Source organism: Hypomesus nipponensis, chromosome 11 (genome assembly GCF_054491055.1).
Source record: "Hypomesus nipponensis isolate SF chromosome 11, ASM5449105v1, whole genome shotgun sequence".
Lineage (NCBI taxonomy): Eukaryota > Metazoa > Chordata > Actinopteri > Osmeriformes > Osmeridae > Hypomesus > Hypomesus nipponensis.
The window spans coordinates 20786414-20807440 of record NC_140371.1 but is presented as its reverse complement, the minus strand read 5'-3'; the positions used below and the strand labels follow the sequence as shown (position 1 = coordinate 20807440).

Below are 21027 nucleotides of genomic sequence, written 5' to 3'. Positions count from 1 at the left end.
TTAAATAAACAAAAAAAATCCCCAAGGCAAGTATTTTGATTACTCAATACCCGGACGTTTAGTATACTATAAGTTATTCAAACTAAGGACTGAAGAGATGTGAGACGTTAGGATTATAAAATGTGTAAGCAGAAAGCGAATTTACACAACCGTACATTTAGGCTTTACAACATCATCCATTGAGGTTGATACCTTCTGCAATGTTGATGTGAATGCTGTTAACAGTTGTTTTATTTAGGAAAATTACATGGGCGATACCACTTTGAGAATTGGGGAGTTAAGTGAGTTTTGGATACTTAAGGAGCAACTATATTCCAAGTATATCATTTTAGATAACGAATTTAAACATAGCAAGAATGGTAAAATACTGTATGATTGTAAGTTTTTCTTAGTTCCCGAAGGGAAAATAAAAATGTTTTTGGACGCACCACCCCCATGAGTGAGTAACCTATGGTTTGGCTGAACGCGGATAATGTTACAATGTTGAAGCTGAATTGCACTGGGAGCAGTAGTTTGAGCATTGCCTAGAGTTACACTTTCCGAGTCGCATGTGTGGACGTGATCTGTATTTGTCATCCTTTGTTGTTGAAATTGAAGATGACTTAACTTCAGTAGATTCTGCTGGCCAGGTAACAGTCTATTAATATAAGTTTGTCAATATCAATGTTTAGGCGACACTTATATAGCCTAGATAAGGGACACTTATATAGTCCTTATCTTGGGCAGCTTTGATGGAAATTGAACAGACGAAGTTGAACTGAAGGGTATTTATATTGCTGATTTGTAGTTGATCTTGATACTCGCCAAAGTGTCGTGACAGTCGTACACTGTAAAAGCTTTTGAGGAATAGGCTCACGCGTCTTTATACTGAAGATACGCTAACTTAAGTTTATAACTCCATGTGGATTGCTTGAAGTTGCTTGGCACACTCACAGCATCTACATCAGACCACGACAATGTTCTGTTGGGCAGTGCTGTTACGCAAACCTTCCATTCAAGCTTGCACATTAGCCTACTCTACAATAGCAGCTAATGATAATGAGCCTTAAGGAATATTTAGTTTAACTGAGATATTATTTGCTTTGTCTGCCGCGGTGTGTTTGGCCACTGGGACAAGTCTACAACGCCTCTCTTAACCCTGCTCGTTTGCGTGCAGCTGATACGCATCCATCCTCCACTTAAAGTTCGTTGCCTCTTTTATCTTTTACACTTTTCGCAAAGTGAGTTCAGTTTTTACTGAACAAGGAAAATATGAATTGAGCTTTTGCATATCCTGGTCATGTTTACTAACGTGTGGCTGACTGTTTCAGGTACCGGTATTAGTGTTTGAGGCCGGTGTGGTTTTATTATCTAACTACACGGTTATGAACTCTGAGCTGCATCCCCCACGCACACACTCACACGCATCACACACACACACACACGCATCCCTCACACACGTCGATCTTATTTGCAATGTTTAACCTTTCATCTTTATGAGCCCCATCTGTTATTATAATATTTCGTCGTAGTTCTGCTGTGACGGCTCTTCAGTTTCAGGATGTTTCGATATGAGTCACTTAGTTTGTGTTTCTGCAAGCCATAGACTTTTGAGAATAGTTCCTTAGCTCTGAAGAGCATGGTCTTGCTCTCATTTAAAGTTAGAGCAGCCAACATTGTTTGTGCTCTCTAAGCAACATTAGCAGTGAGTGAGATTAGGCCAATTGGAAAGCTGGCAGGAGAAAGGTGTATTGTTAGAATATTTTGGAGCAAGGTTTAAGGTGGTGGGTAATGTGTTTTGATAGAGATTTAGGAGTTTATACACGCACACACGCACACACACACTAAGCATGATGATTGTACAGCCTGATGACTAGTTTGACACAAATGTTTTCATGACTTTCACTTTCATTTGAACGTTGTTATTAACACATTTTTGATATATTTATGAAACCTTGTTGTTTCCCTTCTGGGCATGGTGTAGAGGAGATGGTTTATCTTTTCATAACATCATTAAGAGAATACCTGGAAAAACTGGTTTTGTACCAGAAAATCTTAACTGAAATACTCTGGAAGTTGTTAGTGTAATTTTCAATCCTCTCTTTCCTAACACAGTTGTACTCATGAGGTCATTTACTGAGTCAGAGACAGACATAGAGGTTTGTGAATTAGTAGTTTGTGAATGTAGTTTACTTCCATTATAGTTGCAGGTTACGAGACAGTTATTAACTTCCTTGGAGACTTGGAAAATCAGTTCAGCAAGCGACAAGGAGAAAGTTAAGCTAAGATTTGATCTCTACCCCAAATATCTAATTATAAGCACTTAGCTATACCCTACAGTATGTTTTAGAGGGTAAGGCCTATTGGACATGTTTTTGAATAGTTCATATAGATTAAAATGATCTAAACTCATGCTCATAAACTCTGTCCGATGACTCTGAGCAAGGGATTTGGTAGGCATCTGATTTCCAAAATGGTCACATAATAAAAAGTGGTCTTTTATATATTTTAATTATCATAATTATATTTTGATTGCTTGCACATGGATAACTTTCATTCATGTTCTTGAGGCATTGTAAGACATGTTGCTGTGCAAGTACATACATGTTTTTTTCCTGTTCATGAAAGTAGAATTTCACGTTAGAATCAGCAGTCAAGTTATACTGGATTTCCTCAGATAGATAGAACAGACGATATGATGACAAAAGGGACTTGTTTTGGACATGGCATAGCAGTAATTTATGGAGGCCATTAAAGGGAGTTAGTTTTTAAAGGGGGATCACTCTATGCTGCACTGTGAGCTTAAGACGTCCACATTTGCAAGGCTTTTGTGTGCGAGGCAAAAGGCCCTATTAGAGCTTCATTCTCTGAGCGGGCAGCTGGGTGCCTGTGTGCGGGGCTGTGGCCCATTCTCTTTCTGTCTAGACTCTCTCTCTCTCTCTCTTCTCTCTCTCTCTCTCTCTCTCTCTCTCTCTCTCTCTCTCTCTCTCTCTCTCTCTCTCTCTCTCTCTCTCTCTCTCTCTCTCTCGTGCCCAAGGAGTTATGCAAAGCTTCCAGAAAAAAAGAGGATTGTTAGCCATGCCTGTGTGTGCCTATGTGCTACTCACAACTCATTTTAACGACGATCATTTCTTGTGTGACCTCTCGTCATAACTGCTCTGCTTCCGCCTCCGCTGCGCTGAGCGTCCCAAGCCTGGCAGCAGAACTCCAAACAAACAGTGCTGATGTTTGTTCCCTGAGGTTTGAGTGTTGCTGTGAGTATTCCACCCTCGGTATGATGATGCGTTTGTAAGACGTCTTTCTTGACACCCACAAACCCAAGACCTACTAGTGAGAAGGAGAAGAAAGGCATTTGCACAGACACCAGAGCAACCCTTCTCAACCCCAGCCCCTGCCCCTGGCCTGATCTGGACAGGAGAAGAAAGGCATTCTGGGAAGGGCTGCCATTTTTGTTTGGACACATTTTTTTCAGAGGACTATGTTGGATTCCTTATGTTTTTGGCAAACAGTCAGGTCATGTTGTGGGTTCAGGTCCTACTTATTTGTTTAACATGAAAATGTATACGTTTTCCATGGATGTTTATTGTTTCCAGAATTCAACATTAGCTGCCAGACAATGAATATGCAAAAAATATCAATCTTCCAGGATTATACCTGTTCAGGTGACTGAAAGGTCATTATATTATCCTTTTGGCTGAATCCACAGCCTTGGTTGCAAAGATTTGCCAACATACTTGGTTACAACAAACAAAAAGATGTAAATTAAAAAACTGTCAAAGTTACTTATCAAAGGTTGGAACATCCCCATGGTGGAGCGAACGTGTATGATTGACTGTACAGTTTGAGTTTGTGTTTTCTGGGAATTGCAGGGGTAACAGCTTGTATGAGAGAGGGTGTTGGTGCAGTGATGTCTGAGGGGAAGAACACCACCCTCACGTTGTGTCAGCGGTGTTCCCCTGGGAGGACGTCTCAGACACTGGGGGTTATCTATTTAAAGGAAAGCACCTGCATTGATTTGTTAGGCAAAAACAAACCACAATCTCTTTCCGTAGTCATGGATATGCATGTTTTCGTGTTGAATGCACGAGGGCGGATTTTGTTGTGTGTGTTGAAGGCGTCTGAAATTACCTCGTCTTATCGTCATACAATGTCATAAGACTCCTGTTATGAATGACAAAGGAAGTCATTCTCCTTAATTTCTCAATTGCTCCCCCCCCCCCGATTCCTTCTCCATAACCACACTGCACATCTCCTCATCTGAATCATACAGGGTTTACGTAGCCTTAGTATTCATTGTCTAGTGTCTGATCCCTCACAAAAAAAACGAAAGCAACGTTTGCTTTGTGTGGCATGTCTGCTGAACATGCATAATATCCATAGTATATTTACACATGCGTAATGTCCATCGCAGTGCTCAACAGTCAGCTTCTGGGTGGGTTTCTAGGTTTCTCATGACATCAGTAGATGCCTTCATCTCACCCAGACCATGCTTCCTAGAGACAGCTTAGCGCTACACAAACAATCATCATTGTTTGTCTGGAAAGCTGAATCTCACCTCTTGTCATCAGAAACCGAGACTCATAATTGCTTTCATCATCCCTTCTTACATGACACAAGTACATTGTGTTTCTCTCACGCTCTCCCTCCTCATCCCACCAACTTACCCCCCCCCCCCCCCCAACTCAGACGAAAGGTGTTACGCAACTTCCTCGCAGTGCTATACTTGAGACGTTGGGTGTTGGATTGGAAGTGGCCGTCTGTATAACGTCACCTACTCCCAGGCCGTAGGGCAGGTCCCTTCCACAGTGCTGTGCTTGGGGGAGAACCATCACAGACAGGCCTGGAGGCTCTTGTGTAACCTAGCCCTGATGGATTAGGGCCTGGCTAGTGTGTATGGAGCAGGCCAGGGGAGGGGAGGGAGGTGGGGAGGGAGGTGGGGAGGGGGGTGGGGAGGGAGGTGGGGAGGGGGTGGGGAGGGAGGTGGGGAGGGAGGTGGGGAGGGAGGTGTGGAGGGAGGTGGGGAGGGAGGTGGGGAGGGGGTGGGGAGGGAGGTGGGGAGGGGAGGTGGGGAGGGGAGGGAGGTGGGGAGGGGAGGGAGGTGGGGTGGGGAGGGAGGTGGGGAGGGAGGTGGGGTGGGAGGGAGGGAGGAGTAGGGGAGCAAAGGAGGGGAGGTGTGGGGGGGAAGAAGGGGGGGGGTATAATTAGTGTGGTACCTGATGTGGAGAAAGAAGCCTCTTGACATGCAAGGGGTCGTTTCAAGGGGCATGGGGCCCTATACGCTGCCTTCTCAACTCTAAAACTGTCTTAACACCTGGTTCTGGTCCAGTTGGATCATGAGAAGATTAGGACTGGAATGACAGGAACTGATTGCAAATCGGGGGGGGGGGGGGTTGATTAAAGCTGCTGTAGTAGGGCCTTGCCATGTATCAGCACTGGGTTGATCATTCATGCGTTCAACGTTACCTCTCCAACTTGAGCTTTTATAACCCAGAGATAAGGAAGTGATGAGGTGTCTAGACTTTGTGTAGATCTTTACTACGTCCAAGTCCATAGGTTGTGCTTTCCACATCACCAGCTGTTGTGCATGTGTCACAGCCACCAGGTTGCCATGACTACCCTTTTAGAACATAAGCATACCTGTTTACGTAAGATTGTGCTGAAAAACCTGTCAGATGATGGACCAGAAGCAGGAAGTGTATTGCGATTGACTGATCTTGAAGATTTGTGGAGATCAGGAAACACCAAGTAACCAACAGGTTTTTCCACATGTTCATAATGCACTATCGACACATGTTTAGCTACTGCTAAATAAAAAATGCGGATGTGAAATTGCTGGGATGTGTCAGCCATGACCTCACTTCCTCCTGGTTCTGGAGAGGGACTGGATATGTTTGGTACACAGAGACTGCATATTAACTGTCGCCTCACAGTGACTTATAAAGTGCAGCTGACTTTTGACCGCAGGAAAAGACACATGCATAGAAACAGTGAAGGGGGGAAGTGTGTGTGTGTGTGTGTGTGTGTGTGTGTGTGTGTGTGTGTGTGTGTGCACGTGCTTGTTATCATGTGGGGGACTTGTTTTAGATGCAGTAGATGAGTCTGTTCTACCGAGTTTCTATTTTCACATTGTTCTCTAGAAGGGGATGTGTCTTTCAAAATAATCAGTCTTCCCTTTACCACAGGTCTACAGTAGGTTATGTTAAAGCGACTCTTTGAGTGATAAATAAGACCCATATAGCCTGACAGTTTTTGGGGAAATTCACAGTCTCGGTTGTTACAGAAACCTAACTGAGAATCCTCAAACGAGGCCAACTTAACCACACCGACGAAGGACCTCTGTTTGATGGAATATTCAATGAAACCTGTTTCTTTGTTTGTGGTTCTCTTCTGCAGATCTTATTGCATGTTTTTGTGTTATTGAACAAAGCGACCAGCCAGTGGGTGCTGGGGTGATGGCCAGAGGCAGACTTGGTATGTCTTGACCTCTCCAGCCCAATTTTACGATCTTGTCCTCAGATCACGAGAGATGCCTGGCTGACTATTAACCGTGGAATGCCCCCACAAGACTACTGAGACTTGCACCATAGTGGAAGAAAACGACTCAATATTTCTGTCCGCACGGTAATGGAAACATGTCCCTGGTCATTAGGATGGATGAACGAACGCTATTTCAGTCCCTTCAACCCAAAGGTCTGACCAGTAATAGTCAGCTGTGAAGTGCCTCTTTCGTGGATGGCTATAAAACATGCATGTTTATGTCTTCTTAATCTAGAGCTGGCTATTCATTACCCCTCTTCATCTATCAAGCCCCATGCCATACAAAACTGTACACTGTCAAAGGATTCATGCTGATTAGGTACCAATAAATACATTTATTTGGATAATTTGTTTGCTTACATTATAATAACCAGGGAGCAAAACCACTGCATCCAATCAAAAGCCACCTATCAAGTCTAGGACAACAGACCTCCACCTCCCACTTCCTGTATCCCGTAACCAATCACGGTGGACAGCCAGCACCCTACCACAGGAACTCATGGACCTCTAAGGCGTCCAACTGTTTGCCTGTGCAGATTTCATCCTGGGCGTGGAGCCCAGGTCATCAGCACTGGCCTTTCAAGTGCTCTTCCCTGGAATCACCCTGCGCTGAGGTCTAGCCAGGCCCTGGCTGGTTAACATTACTGGGAGAGTAAGGCCCCTATGGACACAGATCACATTTAGCTTCCACTCCTCCAGGGGATTTATAATCAAATTATTATTGCAGTTTAAGTATGTTTCTTTTTTCCCCTAACCCAAGCCAGTGGGACGCCTGCGCAGTGTAATTTTCTCAGACTGGAAAGACGACGGAACGAGTGAGGGATTACAGGAATGGAGTTCAGGATGTGCAACTGAAACGCGTCGATAGCCTTTTGGTCCGTACAACTCTGTGGTCATATTCCTCATAGTTTAGCCCCACAACCCCAACTCCTACACACACACACTCCCACACACACACACACACTCATACACACATGCACACACACACTCATACACACATGCACACACACACTCATACACACATGCACACACACACTCATACACAAATACACACACACACACTCATACACACACACACACACTCATACACACATGCACACACACTCATACACACACACTCATACACACACACACACACACACACTCCTACACACTGCAGTTCACTTCAACTCTGTGTTGTTTTATCCGTGCCTCCTTGTCACATTTAATCAGTAATATAATCTGGGAGTCTGATAAAGAGGAGTGTTCACCCTCCCCTGCCTCGTTCGGCCCTCTAGCACGCGGAGGCCCTGTCCTGCTCCACTGGCTTGCAGGCATAAATGGAGATAATGGGAGTCATATGCTGGCTGTTGGTTAGGACTAGCCCACATGAAACATTAGGAGGCTCCATGAAGACACGAGACCACTGACGAGAGGGCATGTTGGAAGAGAGCAGAGTGAGAGGAACAGAATCTTCTGTGTTTTTATTAGCCTGCTTTGGTTTAGTGGACTTCATAACCTGTCCATCACGGTCCTAGCGAGAAGTGTGTTTGCGCTTGTTTCGATGTGTCCTATTATGCGTTTTAGGAAGCAGATATTGTATTTGAAGCTTTTGTTTGTAGTCACTGCCGAGGCCATAGTGATTTTCCTGTTTTATCTGCTAATTGGGCCAAGTCGTTCTCATGGTAACCACAGGAAGCTGACAAGTATGGTGTGTGTGTGTGCATTTGCGTGCGCACACGTGCGTGCTTGTAAGTATTTATATGTGTTGGTTTATGTGTCTGCCTTTTCAGCATACCAGAAAAAAAACTGATAAGTCTACTGGTGCACATATGTTTTTAACCCAACATGAGTACACTTTTCCACTATGAGCTTTTCCACCGTTGGACCTAACACCACTGTCAACACGATACAGGTGTCAACCATAGGTGTCAACGCTTGCATGCTGCAGGCTCATTAACGCTCACCGTCTTTGTTCCTGCGCAGGGATTGGCTGACGAGTGCGAGATCTTCCCAGACCGCCGCAGGGTCCGCTGCAGATGGGAGGCGGGACTTCCGAAGCCCTTTCAGCCCCTCTGCTGACCTTCGTTATGGCAGCACTTCCTCTGCACTGGAAATCACTGGAGCGGAGCTGCGCGTTACCATGGTGATCATCTTCTCAAAAACACTGGAGACGAAGAAGGGGGTCGATGTGAGGTCCGAGGACTGTGAACTGCTTCTGGTGAGAGAACCTTCACTTTAGCGACTTTAGCGACTTTAGGTAGCGAGCTAGCTGACCGTAGGAAAGTACCGCTCCCTATACTTATTTGTTTGTTTTTGCTATAAACATTTGTATGCTTTATTTGACAGTTTGTAAGTGAAGTGTGACAGGAAAGACAGGGATGGAGAGAGAGGGGAAGACATGCAGCAGGCCGGGTTTGAACTTAGGCCGAATTTGAACTCAGTCCGTTGCGATAAGCCCTCAGTTTACGCAAACACGTCAGCGATGACTTGAGTTCGTATCCACGTGAAGGCAATTACGTCGCTTTTCCCATGCATCTGCTGTCAAACCATGAGGACATAGTCATGGTAAGAGAGTGACGGGAATACATATTTAGGCTGATTTTGTGTTAGAGTTTCAGGAGTTAGCCAGATGCTCATTTGAGGTAATCGGAGGGATGTAGAAATCCATACAGTTGCCTGGCTTGGCAGACATTGGAGCATAATTAGCCCAGGGTCCAGTCTTGGAAACTCCACAATACTACCTTTTGTAGTTTTTGGAACCAAACTGGTGATCGAGGATTTACTTTATTTGGGTGGTTGACTGACCCCTGGTCCTCTTACCTGCTATGCAATTTTCCCTGTGCCGTTAATGGCATAAAAGGGCTTAGTTTTGAATCGGGCAGTCAGACGAAAATGTTCCTCACTGAAATTGTGCCAATTAAGAGCAGTTTAAAATGTTATAGCTCCTAGTGTGTACGTTGTTGCGTTTGTTATGGCGATGAACTTAGGATGACTTGCTGTAAAACTTAATGAGTTTGCCCCCTTTTTTGTTTGCTTGCTTTCTCTGAAAACAGCAAAGAGATGCCAGGCGTCACAGTTAAAGGGATTAGAACACTAGATGTTTGGGTGTGTGTGTGTGTGTGTGTGAGGGTGTGTGTGTGTGTGTGAACACCAAGCTCTTTGTGCGTCAGGCCAGAGTTATGTATTGACACTTATCTGAGATACAGGCCCTTACGCTCTCTCTCTCTGCCCCCCCCTCCCCCTGTCTCTGTCTGTCCCTGCATCTGTTACTGCTCAGCACCAGGTCCACAACATGAGTCGAGGGACCACTCTCATCTCCTGTGGGGCTGTGGGTGAGTACCTCTGCCTCCTCCACCCTCCTCCACCCTCCTCCAGGGGCCCCAGGTCCCAGTGATGGGAGATCGGACCCCCACCCTCTCCAGCTAGTATTATTTACAGAGGTTATTCCAAACCACTCTGTTCTCTGGCAATGGCCCCTACAGACCATAATAGTTGTGTTGCCCAGCGTATCTCCTCCATAACTGTCTTTTGTTTACCTCATTCTGTGTCTCTGTCTTTCTCTCTCCCTCTCACTTCCCTCTCTCTCCACACGTCACTCGTTCCTCTCTCATGCACGACGTGCACCTGCCTCGTTCTGGCGTCCGTGCGCTGCCCTGGAAGCAGTTTGTGGCAGGGTGTTGTGTTGCCAAGGGTGTTGTGTTGCCAAGGGTGTTGTGTAAGACAGGATTTAGTCAAATGTTTTTAGTCTGCTATTGTGGAATTGCATAGCGATGCCTTCAACAAGATTAACAACTTTGTAGTTACAATTAATTACTAGGCAGTTTGGACACGATTATATGGTGACAGCTACTCTGTGATGTTGTTTTTGTACACTTATTGACACTTTTGAAGTAATTAACTGTTGAGGGAAAAGTGTTTCCAAGGATCTGAATGTCCAGAGTAAGTCTAGTTCTTCAAATGAGTTAAACCTTTGAACGGTTGAATCATATTTTGTTCATGTTGACACCACAAGTGGATACCCTGCCCTAAATCCTCTAATCAACATGTCTGACAGACTGAGGAACACATTCTTCCTCAATGGACTATAGCAGTGTAGCTTCACAGTGCGCTTGTCAGAGGAGAGGAGAGGTGGTGTGAATGGGCTGGCATCACTCCAGGCTGTGTCTGGCTCTTACACACAGTAGAGTTCTGGACCCTTAAAAAGCTGTGTCTGATATGGAGCTGTCATCACCGTGGGTCAAACCATACTTCCCTGTAAGCACTTCTGGTCCTGGGCTTCTCATAGCTCACCACGTCCAAGCTTCTGTGACGTGTGTGTGTGTATGTGCGCGCCTCGCAAACGGCTAACGAAGTGTCAATCACTAGTCGTGCTGCACGTTGAACCAGTTATCGTTAAAGTTATCGTTTCCCTCTAAATCATCATGCGACCCCCTCTAGAACAGTCCATGCTGGAGACGACAGATCTGAGCCCGTCGTTCTGCGTCATCCATCCTCCCAGAGTCTGACGCTCTGGTCTGCCCCTCCTGTGTTTCAGAGGCGGACGTGTGGCTGGACCTGGGCCGAGGCTGTGCCATCCAGCGGGGGGCCCCCTGCCAGGCCAGCGCCAGCCTGGACAGCCTGTGGGACGCTCTGCCCGGGTACCAGAGGAGGAGCTGGGGTCGGGAGGGACCGGGCACTGCCTCCGCCATCACCAGCCTGATCCACGAGCTCAACCTGGGCGACGCCAAGCTGGGCGCTCCGCCCTCCCTCCCCCACGCCAGCACCACGGCGCCCCCCAGCAAGCGCCATTGCCGCTCCCTCTCTCTCTCCGACGAGTTCGGACGGTGCCGGTCGTCGTGGCGACCGCAGGGGTCGCGGGTGTGGATGGAGGTGGAGAAGAGGCGGTGCTACAGTGGGGGCAGCGTCCAGAGATACCCCGGAGGGGGGGGTGTGCTCGCTGGGATCTCTGGCGGCCATTTTCCTGCCATGCAGCGCAGCTCCAGCTTCAGCCTGCCTTCTCACTCCAGCAGCCCCACAGACAGGCCTCTGGAGCTGCCTTGTTTCAGCCCACACCTGCCCCCCCTGTTCACCGCCCTGCCCCGCTCCCCCTCTCAATCCCACCAGCAGCTCTCCCTACGCCCTCTGTCGCAGTCCCACGAGCACATCAGCCTGCTGGAGCCCCGTGCCGGGGACGCCCCGGGGGCCAGCTCCCCGGCCTCAACCCCAGAGATGGTGAGGCGAGGTGGGCAAAGGCCGGCGGGGGCAGGGGGTCTCTCCAGGAGCATGTCACAGCCCTGTGTCCTCAACGAGAAGAAGATTGGGATGAAACGCAGGAGAGCAGAGGACCCTCAGGAACCAAGACCCTCCCTGGACCTGGCCAAGATGACGCAGGTTAGTAGAGGAGATGACACACACACACACACACATACACATGCATACACACACTCACACACAGGAGAGGAGATCACATTTTGAGAACTCCAATCTGACTCCAGCAATTTCAAAGAGCTTAGGCTTGATTTTCCTGTGATTAAAGAAATAATCTGCCGTGAGTTTGTCCTAGAACAGCCTGATTCCTTGGTGCCTACCCTAGCATATTGGGTTAAGCCAGGGCCAAAACAAAATCACCCAGACAATTAGCTCTCTGTTCTTCCATGAGCAGAGTTCAATAGCTCTTCTAACTCAAACTCGCTCCTACAGTTTGATCTGGCACCAGGTTAAATCAAGCCGAATTTGGTTTTCTGGGTTGCTGGTTAGGAGTACACGACTACACAACTAAGTGGTTTTTTTTGCAGGCCGTGCGTGTGTGTGTGTGTGTGCGAACGTGCGAGAGCATTCCTGCTGCTCGGTCACGGTGCACACCGTCACACTCTGGCTGCCTCAGGTTATCATTTCATTGACTGTTGGGTAAACAGCTGATCCAAAGGTTGAACCCTCATCGGTGGTTCCTATCCCCACCCTTCATCTCTGACAGACGGCCGGCCGGCCAACAGGGCAGGGGTCACTGACCACAGGACGCTGAGGTGGAGGGAGCAGGTTAGGACCTGTATGCTGTCCAGGGACGGTCGAAGGATTCGGAACTCTATTAGTCCTATTATATTAAGATCTTGTTGAGGCTGACATGTATAGCTGTGAGATCTAGATACAGGGTCTACAGGACTGAGGGAGGGGGATCGAGCTGGATGTTCCTCTCTGTGGAGACTCACTGTGGGGGGGGTAGTTGGATGTTCCTCTCTGTGGAGACTCACTGGAGAGCTATTGAGTGAACAACCAAAGAGATTCTGGCCACTTTTAGGAGAAGCCCTCAAGCTTTTATCCTCTCTTTTTCCCTCTTGCTCCCTCCCTCGATCTCCCTCTTGCTCTCTCCCTCCCTCCCTCGATCTCACTCTTGCTCTCTCTCCCCCTCTCTCTCTCTCCGCTTCTCTCCCTCTCACTCTCTCTCTCCCTCTCTCTCTCTCTCTCTCTCTCTCTCTCTCTCTCTCTCTCTCTCTCTCTCTCTCTCTCTCTCTCTCCCTCCCTCCCTCTCTCTCTCCCCCACAGATTTGTGTTGCTGGTCAGGTCCTCAAGGTCTTGCCAGGGCTGGATCAACAAGTGTTGTGGTAATGAGGCCTAGCTTGTTTCCTCTGCCCCTGCCAGACGCTAAGAGAGAGGAGAAAACTGAACACATGTTCATTATACTCCCCCCCCCCCCCACACACACACACACACACCTGACCTATAGAGTCAGGAATGCAGCACACCTCCATAGTTCACAGGCTGGTTCTTTGGAGAAGAGGCAGGCAGGTTTGAATAGGGAGGGAGCAGGCTTTTGTTGTCCTGTCGTCTCTTTACAACCGTTTTTTTCCTCCCCCAGCTTTGTTTGTGTTTAAGGTTGGCATTGCTCGATTGCCTTTGGCAGTAAGTGTTGTGTGTGTGTGTGTGAGGCGGCGTGGGTCAGACCAGGGGTATCTGTCTCTCCGTCTCACACACACACTAACATTTTACATTACATTTACATTGAGTCATTTATCAGACGCTCTTATCCAGAGCGACTCACAGTAAGTACAGGGACATTTCCCCCTGAGGCAAGTAGGGTGAAGTGCCTTGCCATTTGCCCCGACACAACGTCATTTAACACGTCCGGGAATCGAACCAGCAACCTTCTGATTACTAGCCCGATTCCCTAACCGCTTAGCCACCTGACTCCCACCAACAACCTGTCTGCGTTTGGCCCACACACTCCTGCACACGGCCTTGACACGGAAGCTGCCACATGCGCTTAGTCACACACACACACACACACAGCACTTTCTCACAGAGCTACATTGCGCAGCACACAATGTCAGCTATGCTTAATGAAACTTGCGTATAGACTTTGAGTGGTTTCATCTCTGCTGTTTGTCTGTAGAAGGCACAGAGCAGGATACGATGACGAGTAACAAGACCCCTGTAGTCACACTTAAACAGCCTGTACGACGCGCAGCACTGCATTCTGGGTATTGCGGTCGTGCAGAGCGATGTGTGGGGTCGAAGAGAGACACAACTGCTGTTCCACCCCGTGACCTGAGTCTGGAAGATCTGTGCCAGGAGACATTAGGAACTTGGAGAATCTCAAAATACAAAATATCAATTCCTACCCACCTCCGTCAAAAACACTCGGTCGTTAAAAGCTTAATTGCCTGAGAATGTGGTTCCCTCATTATTTCTGCGGCTGTCTCATGTGGAGCAGGCAACCAGAAAGATCATTCTAGAATGCCAGGTGCCACTGGCAGGGAACATATGTCTTGTTCTGAGAAAGCAGATTGAACTCTTCTCCACTAGCGAGTCGAAACAGTGGGCCTCGCCCACACATGATGAATGCAGAGATGGAGGAGAGTCGTACCCACACAGGTTCACACCCAGACATGTCTGGGCATGAATGGTCAGGCACACTGCTCACAGCAGGCCTACTGCTTCCTGGAGTGGAGTGCACTAAGTTCATCATGCAGAAACATTCCTTTTGCCTGGGGAAGACTGTCAGGGGAAGGCTTTGCCTGGAGGAAGTTCTGTGTAATTGGAGCATGTTGCTGAACATGCGAGTGATGTGGCTTGGGTTTACCCTTTAGGAGTCATTCCAGAGCTGGGCAGGACCGGAGCTCATCAGAAGAGTTGGAGTCTGGGACTGGTGGCTATGCAGCAATGAAGGCTGGGAGTTCTGTGAATGTATGTCATGCTAATGGACTACAAGAACAGCCACAGTTGGGGATTTTGGTGTGTCCAATGTGCCGTGTGCTTTATCTGAACATCCTTCCATATTCCCTTCCTGCTTGGACATCTTTTACATAACAACATGTTTGTCTGATAAGTTTGTTTATGTTTGCATGTTTGTTTGACGAGGCTAGCTCTGGGCAGGAAGTGGTGTGTTGGACCGCTGCGGTTTGCTGTGTCACACGAGCGGACCTAGTCCAGTATGAGATCTGCTGTCCTCTTCCCTGGAAGTGTTCCTCTCCAGCTCGCTGACCTTGTCCGGCCAGGAAAACGTTTTTGACTTGAGATTTGAGTAGCGGGCTAAAAAACTAATTGGGGGACCGTTCAGCCTCAGTAATGACTGTGTGTGTGTGTGTGTGTGTGTGTGTGTGTGTGTGTGTGTGTGTGTGTGTTTGTGTGCGTGTGTGTGTCGGAGAGAAATTGCAGGGTATAAGAGGGGGTATTTATTTCTCCCTACTCCACTGCGTCGAGGGCTGGCAGACACACAGATTCTGCTCTGGTGTATTAATATCTTCTTCCTGGCTGCTTCAGCCTCGTAAAGTTGTGGGGGGAGGTGTGTGTGTGTGTGGGGGGGGACCCTCCACCTCTTTCCCTCCCCCTCAGGTCCCCCTGTCCTCCGCTCCCCTCCTGTCCTCCTCTTCCCTCCTGTCTTCCTCTCCCCCCATTTGTCTCCCGCGTTCCATTCTGAAGATGGCTGATGAGCATAGCTGAGCTGCTGAGCTGCTGGCTGAGCATGCTTGTGGGTGGGTGGAGGGAGAGAGGGGGGGGGGGAGGGAAGGGAGAGGGAGAGGGAGAGGGAGGGAGGGAGGGAGGGAGGGAGGGAGGGAGGGAGGGAGGGAGGGAGGGAGGGAGGGAGGGAGGGAGGGAGGGAGGGAGGGAGGGAGGGAGGGAGGGAGAGGGAGAGGGAGAGAAAGAGAGGGGGGAGGGAGAGAAAGAGAGGGGGGAGGGAGAGAGGGGGAGGAGGGAGGGACTGTGGGAGGGAGGGGTGAGTAAAAGAAAAGGGAAGCCTCTAGTTATGCTGTTGTCTCCCTGCACAACACCACATAGGCATAGACACTGTGTACACTGATGGATGGATAGATTCATGTATGTCGTGCTGGAATATACTGTATACTATACTGTCTAATAGTCTCCACGTTCCCTGTACTGCTGCACGGTGAATGTTCAAATAGCAAAACAGATTTTGCATAAATGACAGGAAGACGCACATCCAGTCACAAACACACACACACACACACACACACACACGCACACACACACACACAGACACACAATGAAGAGAAGCTGTTGTTTTGTGGTCTCCCTACCAGGAAGGGGTTAACATCGACTTCCTCTCTTTTCCCTTCCCTCTCTCACACATACAGTAAACTGCTTCCAGCCAGCCCCCTTGTTATGTGACCATACTTCGACATGGATCTAGTAAAAGGAAACACAGACCTCTGGCAGACTGGCTGCCATTTTGTTCTGTTCACCCCGGTACTGACTGTGTCACATCGTCAATCTTTCTCAAGGGTTGTGTACTCAAACTAAAAGCCAACCTACAAGAGTGTTATTTTTCATCTCAACCCCGATCTTAACCTCCTGAGGATTTAATAGGAAGCATATTGTAAACTAGCCTCTCCCTTTTCCCAATCTCTTCATCGACCATCCCCCCCCTTTTCTCTCGTCTCCCCTGGGGAATTGGGTGTGTGTTGGGGGGGGGGGGTTACTGCCTGCAGATGGGGGGGTGGTGGAGGGAGGCCTTGGGCCTCAGAAACCCCCTCAGTCTCTGGGGGGGGTAACCCTCTGGGGGGGGTAACCCTCTGGGGGGGGTAACCACAGAGTTGCCCCTCCTGCTTGTCTACCTCGTGCTTCAGGTACGTTCTTGTATCTTTTGGAAACATTCTTTTTCTTTAGATTCCATCTTTAAATCTGAGCTACTTCTCAGACGAGAGAGGGACTGAGCATGCTCAGACGGGAGAGGGACTGAGCATGCTCAGACGAGAGAGGGACTGAGCATGCTCAGACGGGAGAGGGACTGAGCATGCTCACTGCCCCCTCACTGCCCCCTCACTGCCCCCTCACAGCCCCCTCACAGCCCCCTCACTGCCCCCTCACTGCCCACTCACGGCCCCCTCACTGCCCCCTCACTGCCACCACTGGCCCCTCACTGCCCCCTCACTGCCCCCTCACTGCCCCCTCACTGCCACCACTGGCCCCTCACGGCCCCCTCACTGCCCCCTCACTGCCCCTCACGGCCCCCTCACTGCCCCCTCACTGCCCCCTCACTGCCCCCTCACTGCCCCCTCACGGCCCCCTCACTGCCCCCTCACGGCCCCCTCACTGCCACTCACTTCCCCCTCACTGGCCCCTCACGGCCCCTCACTGCCCCCTCACTGCCCCCTCACTGCCCCCTCACGGCCCCCTCACTGCCCCCTCACGGCCCCCTCACTGCCACTCACTTCCCCCTCACTGGCCCCTCACGGCCCCTCACTGCCCCCTCACTGCCCCCTCACTGCCCCCTCACTGCCCCTCACTGCCCCTCACTGCCCCCTCACTGCCCCCTCACTGCCCCCTCACGGCCCCCTCGCTGCTACGGTGGTCCCTGGTCAGTCACGTCTTAGTTCTTCAGGGAAGGAAGACCACGAGGACGTTTACTGAAATTAAGCAGCTCAGGATGGAAACACACAAGCTGGAAACACACAAGCTGGAAACACACACACTGGAAACACACAAGCTGGAAACACACAAGCTGGAAACACACACACTGAGCATTAGCATGAGTAGGGGTCTGACAGGGATACACCGGTGTATGTTTTTGATTGTATTTGATTGTAAGAGCAACCAGCTCCTTACACGTGTTTTTATTAGAAGCTGAGTTAAAACTGGATGCTGGTCCTGCTGAGAGTGTTACAGGAGGGCATGTGTTTGAGAGGTTGAGGTTGTTGGTTAACAACCAAGCACATTTACACCCTGTTCTCTCTCTCTCTCTCTCTCTATCTCTATGTCTGTGTCTCTCTCTCTATATATATATATGTCTGTGTCTCTCCTCACTTCCCTCTCACTTCCCTGTCAGACAGTTAGTCAGACTGTTGTTGCCAAGCGGTCCTCTGGAGCTTGGGTTGTCAGTTGGTGGTTGGCACAGCACTGCACAGCAGAGCACTGCACAGCACTGCACAGCAGAGCACAGCACAGCACAGCACAGCACTGCACAGCCCAGCACAACAGAGCCCAGCACAACACAACACTGCACAGCACAACACAACACAACACAGCACAGCAGAGCCCAGCACAACACAACACAGCACAGCACAACACAACACAGCACAGCAGAGCCCAGCACAACACAGCACAGCAGAGCACAGCAGAGCCCAGCACAACACAACACAACACAGCACAGCACAACACAGCACAGCAGAGCCCAGCACAACACAGCACAGCAGAGCACAGCAAAGCAAAGCCCAGCACAACACAACACAGCACAGCACAGCACAGCACAGCACAGCACAGCACAGCACAACACAACACAGCACAGCAGGGCCCAGCACAACACAACACAGCACTGCACTGCACAGCACAGCACAGTACAGCACAACATAGCCCAGCACAGCAGATCCCAGCACAGCAGAGCCCAGCACAACACAGCCCAGCACAGCAGATCCCTGTTCGCTGTGGGGAGGTCACACCTGGGTCAACTGGGAGCAGCTTCAAGAGTCATCTGTCCTCTCTCCGGGGCTCATGACGTCTGCCTGCTGTGTGACTCCTCCCACACACATTCTCTCTCTGTCGCTCTCTCTTTCTGTCTCTCCTTTCTCTCCTTTCTCTGTGTCTATGCCACAGTCTCTCTCTCTGTGACTCTCTCTGTCTCTCTCTCTCTCTCTCTCTCTCTCTGTCTCACATACACAGTCCTATAATGTAAAAGGTATTGTGACTGTTGTCTGCATGACAGTACTTTCACAGCATGATTGACAACAGGTACTCTGATTTAGAAACAGAATCAAAGTGAGGAGCCAGTGTGACCAGCCAAACTCAGCGCACGACGCACATGCAGAAAGATGAATTTGAATAAACATGACCAGTGATCCTGGGGGGGGGGGGGCTTCTTTCTGGTGTGAGGACAGGCAGAAGGTAAATGGGAAGGTAAATGGGAACATCCTGTAGTTTCCAACTAATCTTATTATTGGTGTGTCCTTTCGCGTTTTTCTCATCATCCAGTTCAGGTTGTGAGCAACCTTTCACATAAGAATTTGTGTGTGTGCGTGTGTTTGTGGGCGAAGGTTAGATTAAGTTAGCCTTTCCAGAGAAACATGAGTCACATTCCCACATGCTGTTCTGCAGTTTCCCTCAACAAGCCTTGCACATAATTTTATGGCTTCATTAAGTCTATTAGATTTAGATATTAGGAATATCAACATGATGGAAGTCATGCTGACCGGCATTCTTTTTCTTCTTCTGTTCAAACAGAAACTTCCAACGTTCCACAGTCTGAGCTGCCCTTGGATCTGCCCCAGGTCTGACAGCTACCAATCAAGCCTTTCCCCGCCCTCCTCCTGGAGCTTCAGCCAATCAGACGCAGACTTCGCCTCTGTGTCCGACCTGGGCAGGGAAACAGAACAGGAAGCCTGTGGGGAGGAGGAGGAGGACTCCTCGTACGAGGAGCTAGATAGCGACTCCCTGTGCAGTGGGGACTCCCGGCCTGGTTCTCCAGGGGGGGTCGGGGGGGGGCCAGGGGGGACAGGAGTCCTCTCTGGAGGGGGGACTGTGGGACAGGGAAAGACATTTACCAGCTGGGAGGAGAGCTGGACATCGACCAGATCGAGAAGAACTGAACTGAACCCCACAGTTATTTGGAGGCGTTTCGCATTGCGGGAAATATTCTAGAACTTTATGAAGGGCAGAATATTCTAGAACTTTATGAAATAGAGGAGCGAGGAGAAGGACACTTGACTTGAATATGACTACGATAAAAATGCGTGCATCAGAAGAGAGAGGGAGAGGAAGGAACACTTAAATATTTCTGATTAAAATCGGCGTGGAACTGAGCGGATATTTCAAATTATGTTGGATAGACGTACCTGAGCGTGTGTGTGCGTGCGTGTGTGTGTGTGTGTGTGTGTGTGTGTGCGCGCGCATGCCAGCATGGGAGGGCATTGAAGGACAAGCCATGGGGATGAGGTAGTCCTCTTGAGAGATCCTGAAGGAGTGATTCAACCTCTCTTGATACACTGTTGCCTTTTTTCGAAGGCGTGTCTGACAACGCCTCGATGCCACACAAGTACAACCTCACTCAGAAGCGGAGGAGGTGAGGACTCGTCTTAATCAAACCTCTACAACCCCTAGCCCTTTTCCTCCACACATCATCGTCTCCATGGACGTAAGGAAAGGAACTCAGCGTATGGTTTTAATACTGTAACTGTAGCCTTAGTAGCAGGACAGGGAGAACGTGGGAAAGACAGACAGACACAGACAGACAGACAGCAGAACGAGAGGCATATCATTCAGTTGTCCTCAAACTCATTTATTTCTTCTCCTGCTCTCAGTAGGCACAAAGTAGAACCATCCAAGTGTTTCATTCACACAGTCAGCCACCCTGAATGTAAATAAGCTTTAACAGGGGTCAGAAAGTAACACACCATCTTGTAACCAATGGGATTTTAGTTTCACCTGTCTGGCTCGAAGCAACAACTCTCTGAACTCCTTAATAGTTTTTAATAATCAAAGTATATATTTGGACAAACACTGAATTTCAAGTTTTCAGTTCTAATATCAATGTATATTTTTCTAAGTGTTCGTTTTTTTATGATCTGTTTGTGAAGGATCAGAAATGGGGCCTTGTCGTAACAGAATAGACAAATAAATATGCAAAACTACATCCTGTGGTCTTTTGATTGGAACAATACAATTAAATGTGAACTCTGTTTGAAAATGCTAAACCTCTAACTATTGTTTATACCATCATGGGAATAGGTGGGACGTTTCCTGGTAGCATTGAGTGCTTTGCAGTAGCACTAACCCACACACTTCCATCCATAAACCACTGCATCGCTAACAAACTCGGATTCATCCCCCCCTCATTGTGTGGCTGATATAAATGTGCTTCTGATGTTCTGTAACTGTTTGTTTATCGAGTCATTTAATCTCGGGGTTTTTACCCCGTCAGCTGTTTATGCCTCCTGATGGCTTCGGCCTCTAAAGTAAACATCCGTGCGTCCTGAGATGTCGTCACATCGCCCTGGGACACCAAACAGGAAGTCTAGACACAGAATATCCTGCTGGGTCTGCAGCCGGCATGGTGGCTGTGGTGACCTCGCCTCGAGGGTAGGGGGGTGGGGGAGAGGAAGTGAC

At 48.8% G+C, this 21027-nt stretch overlaps 1 protein-coding gene across 1 annotated transcript; it reads left to right on the top strand.

The window, feature by feature from the left end:
• Positions 1-507: 507 nt before the first annotated feature.
• Positions 508-20554, top strand: LOC146268608 (protein FAM53B-like). The gene is given in 6 exon segments (XM_084710021.1): positions 508-629; positions 8482-8716; positions 9776-9830; positions 11033-11868; positions 19147-19416; positions 19419-20554. Coding segments are annotated over 5 exon segments (1332 nt in total). The 5' UTR covers positions 508-629; positions 8482-8638; the 3' UTR covers positions 19512-20554.
• The last annotated feature ends 473 nt before the right edge of the window (positions 20555-21027 follow it).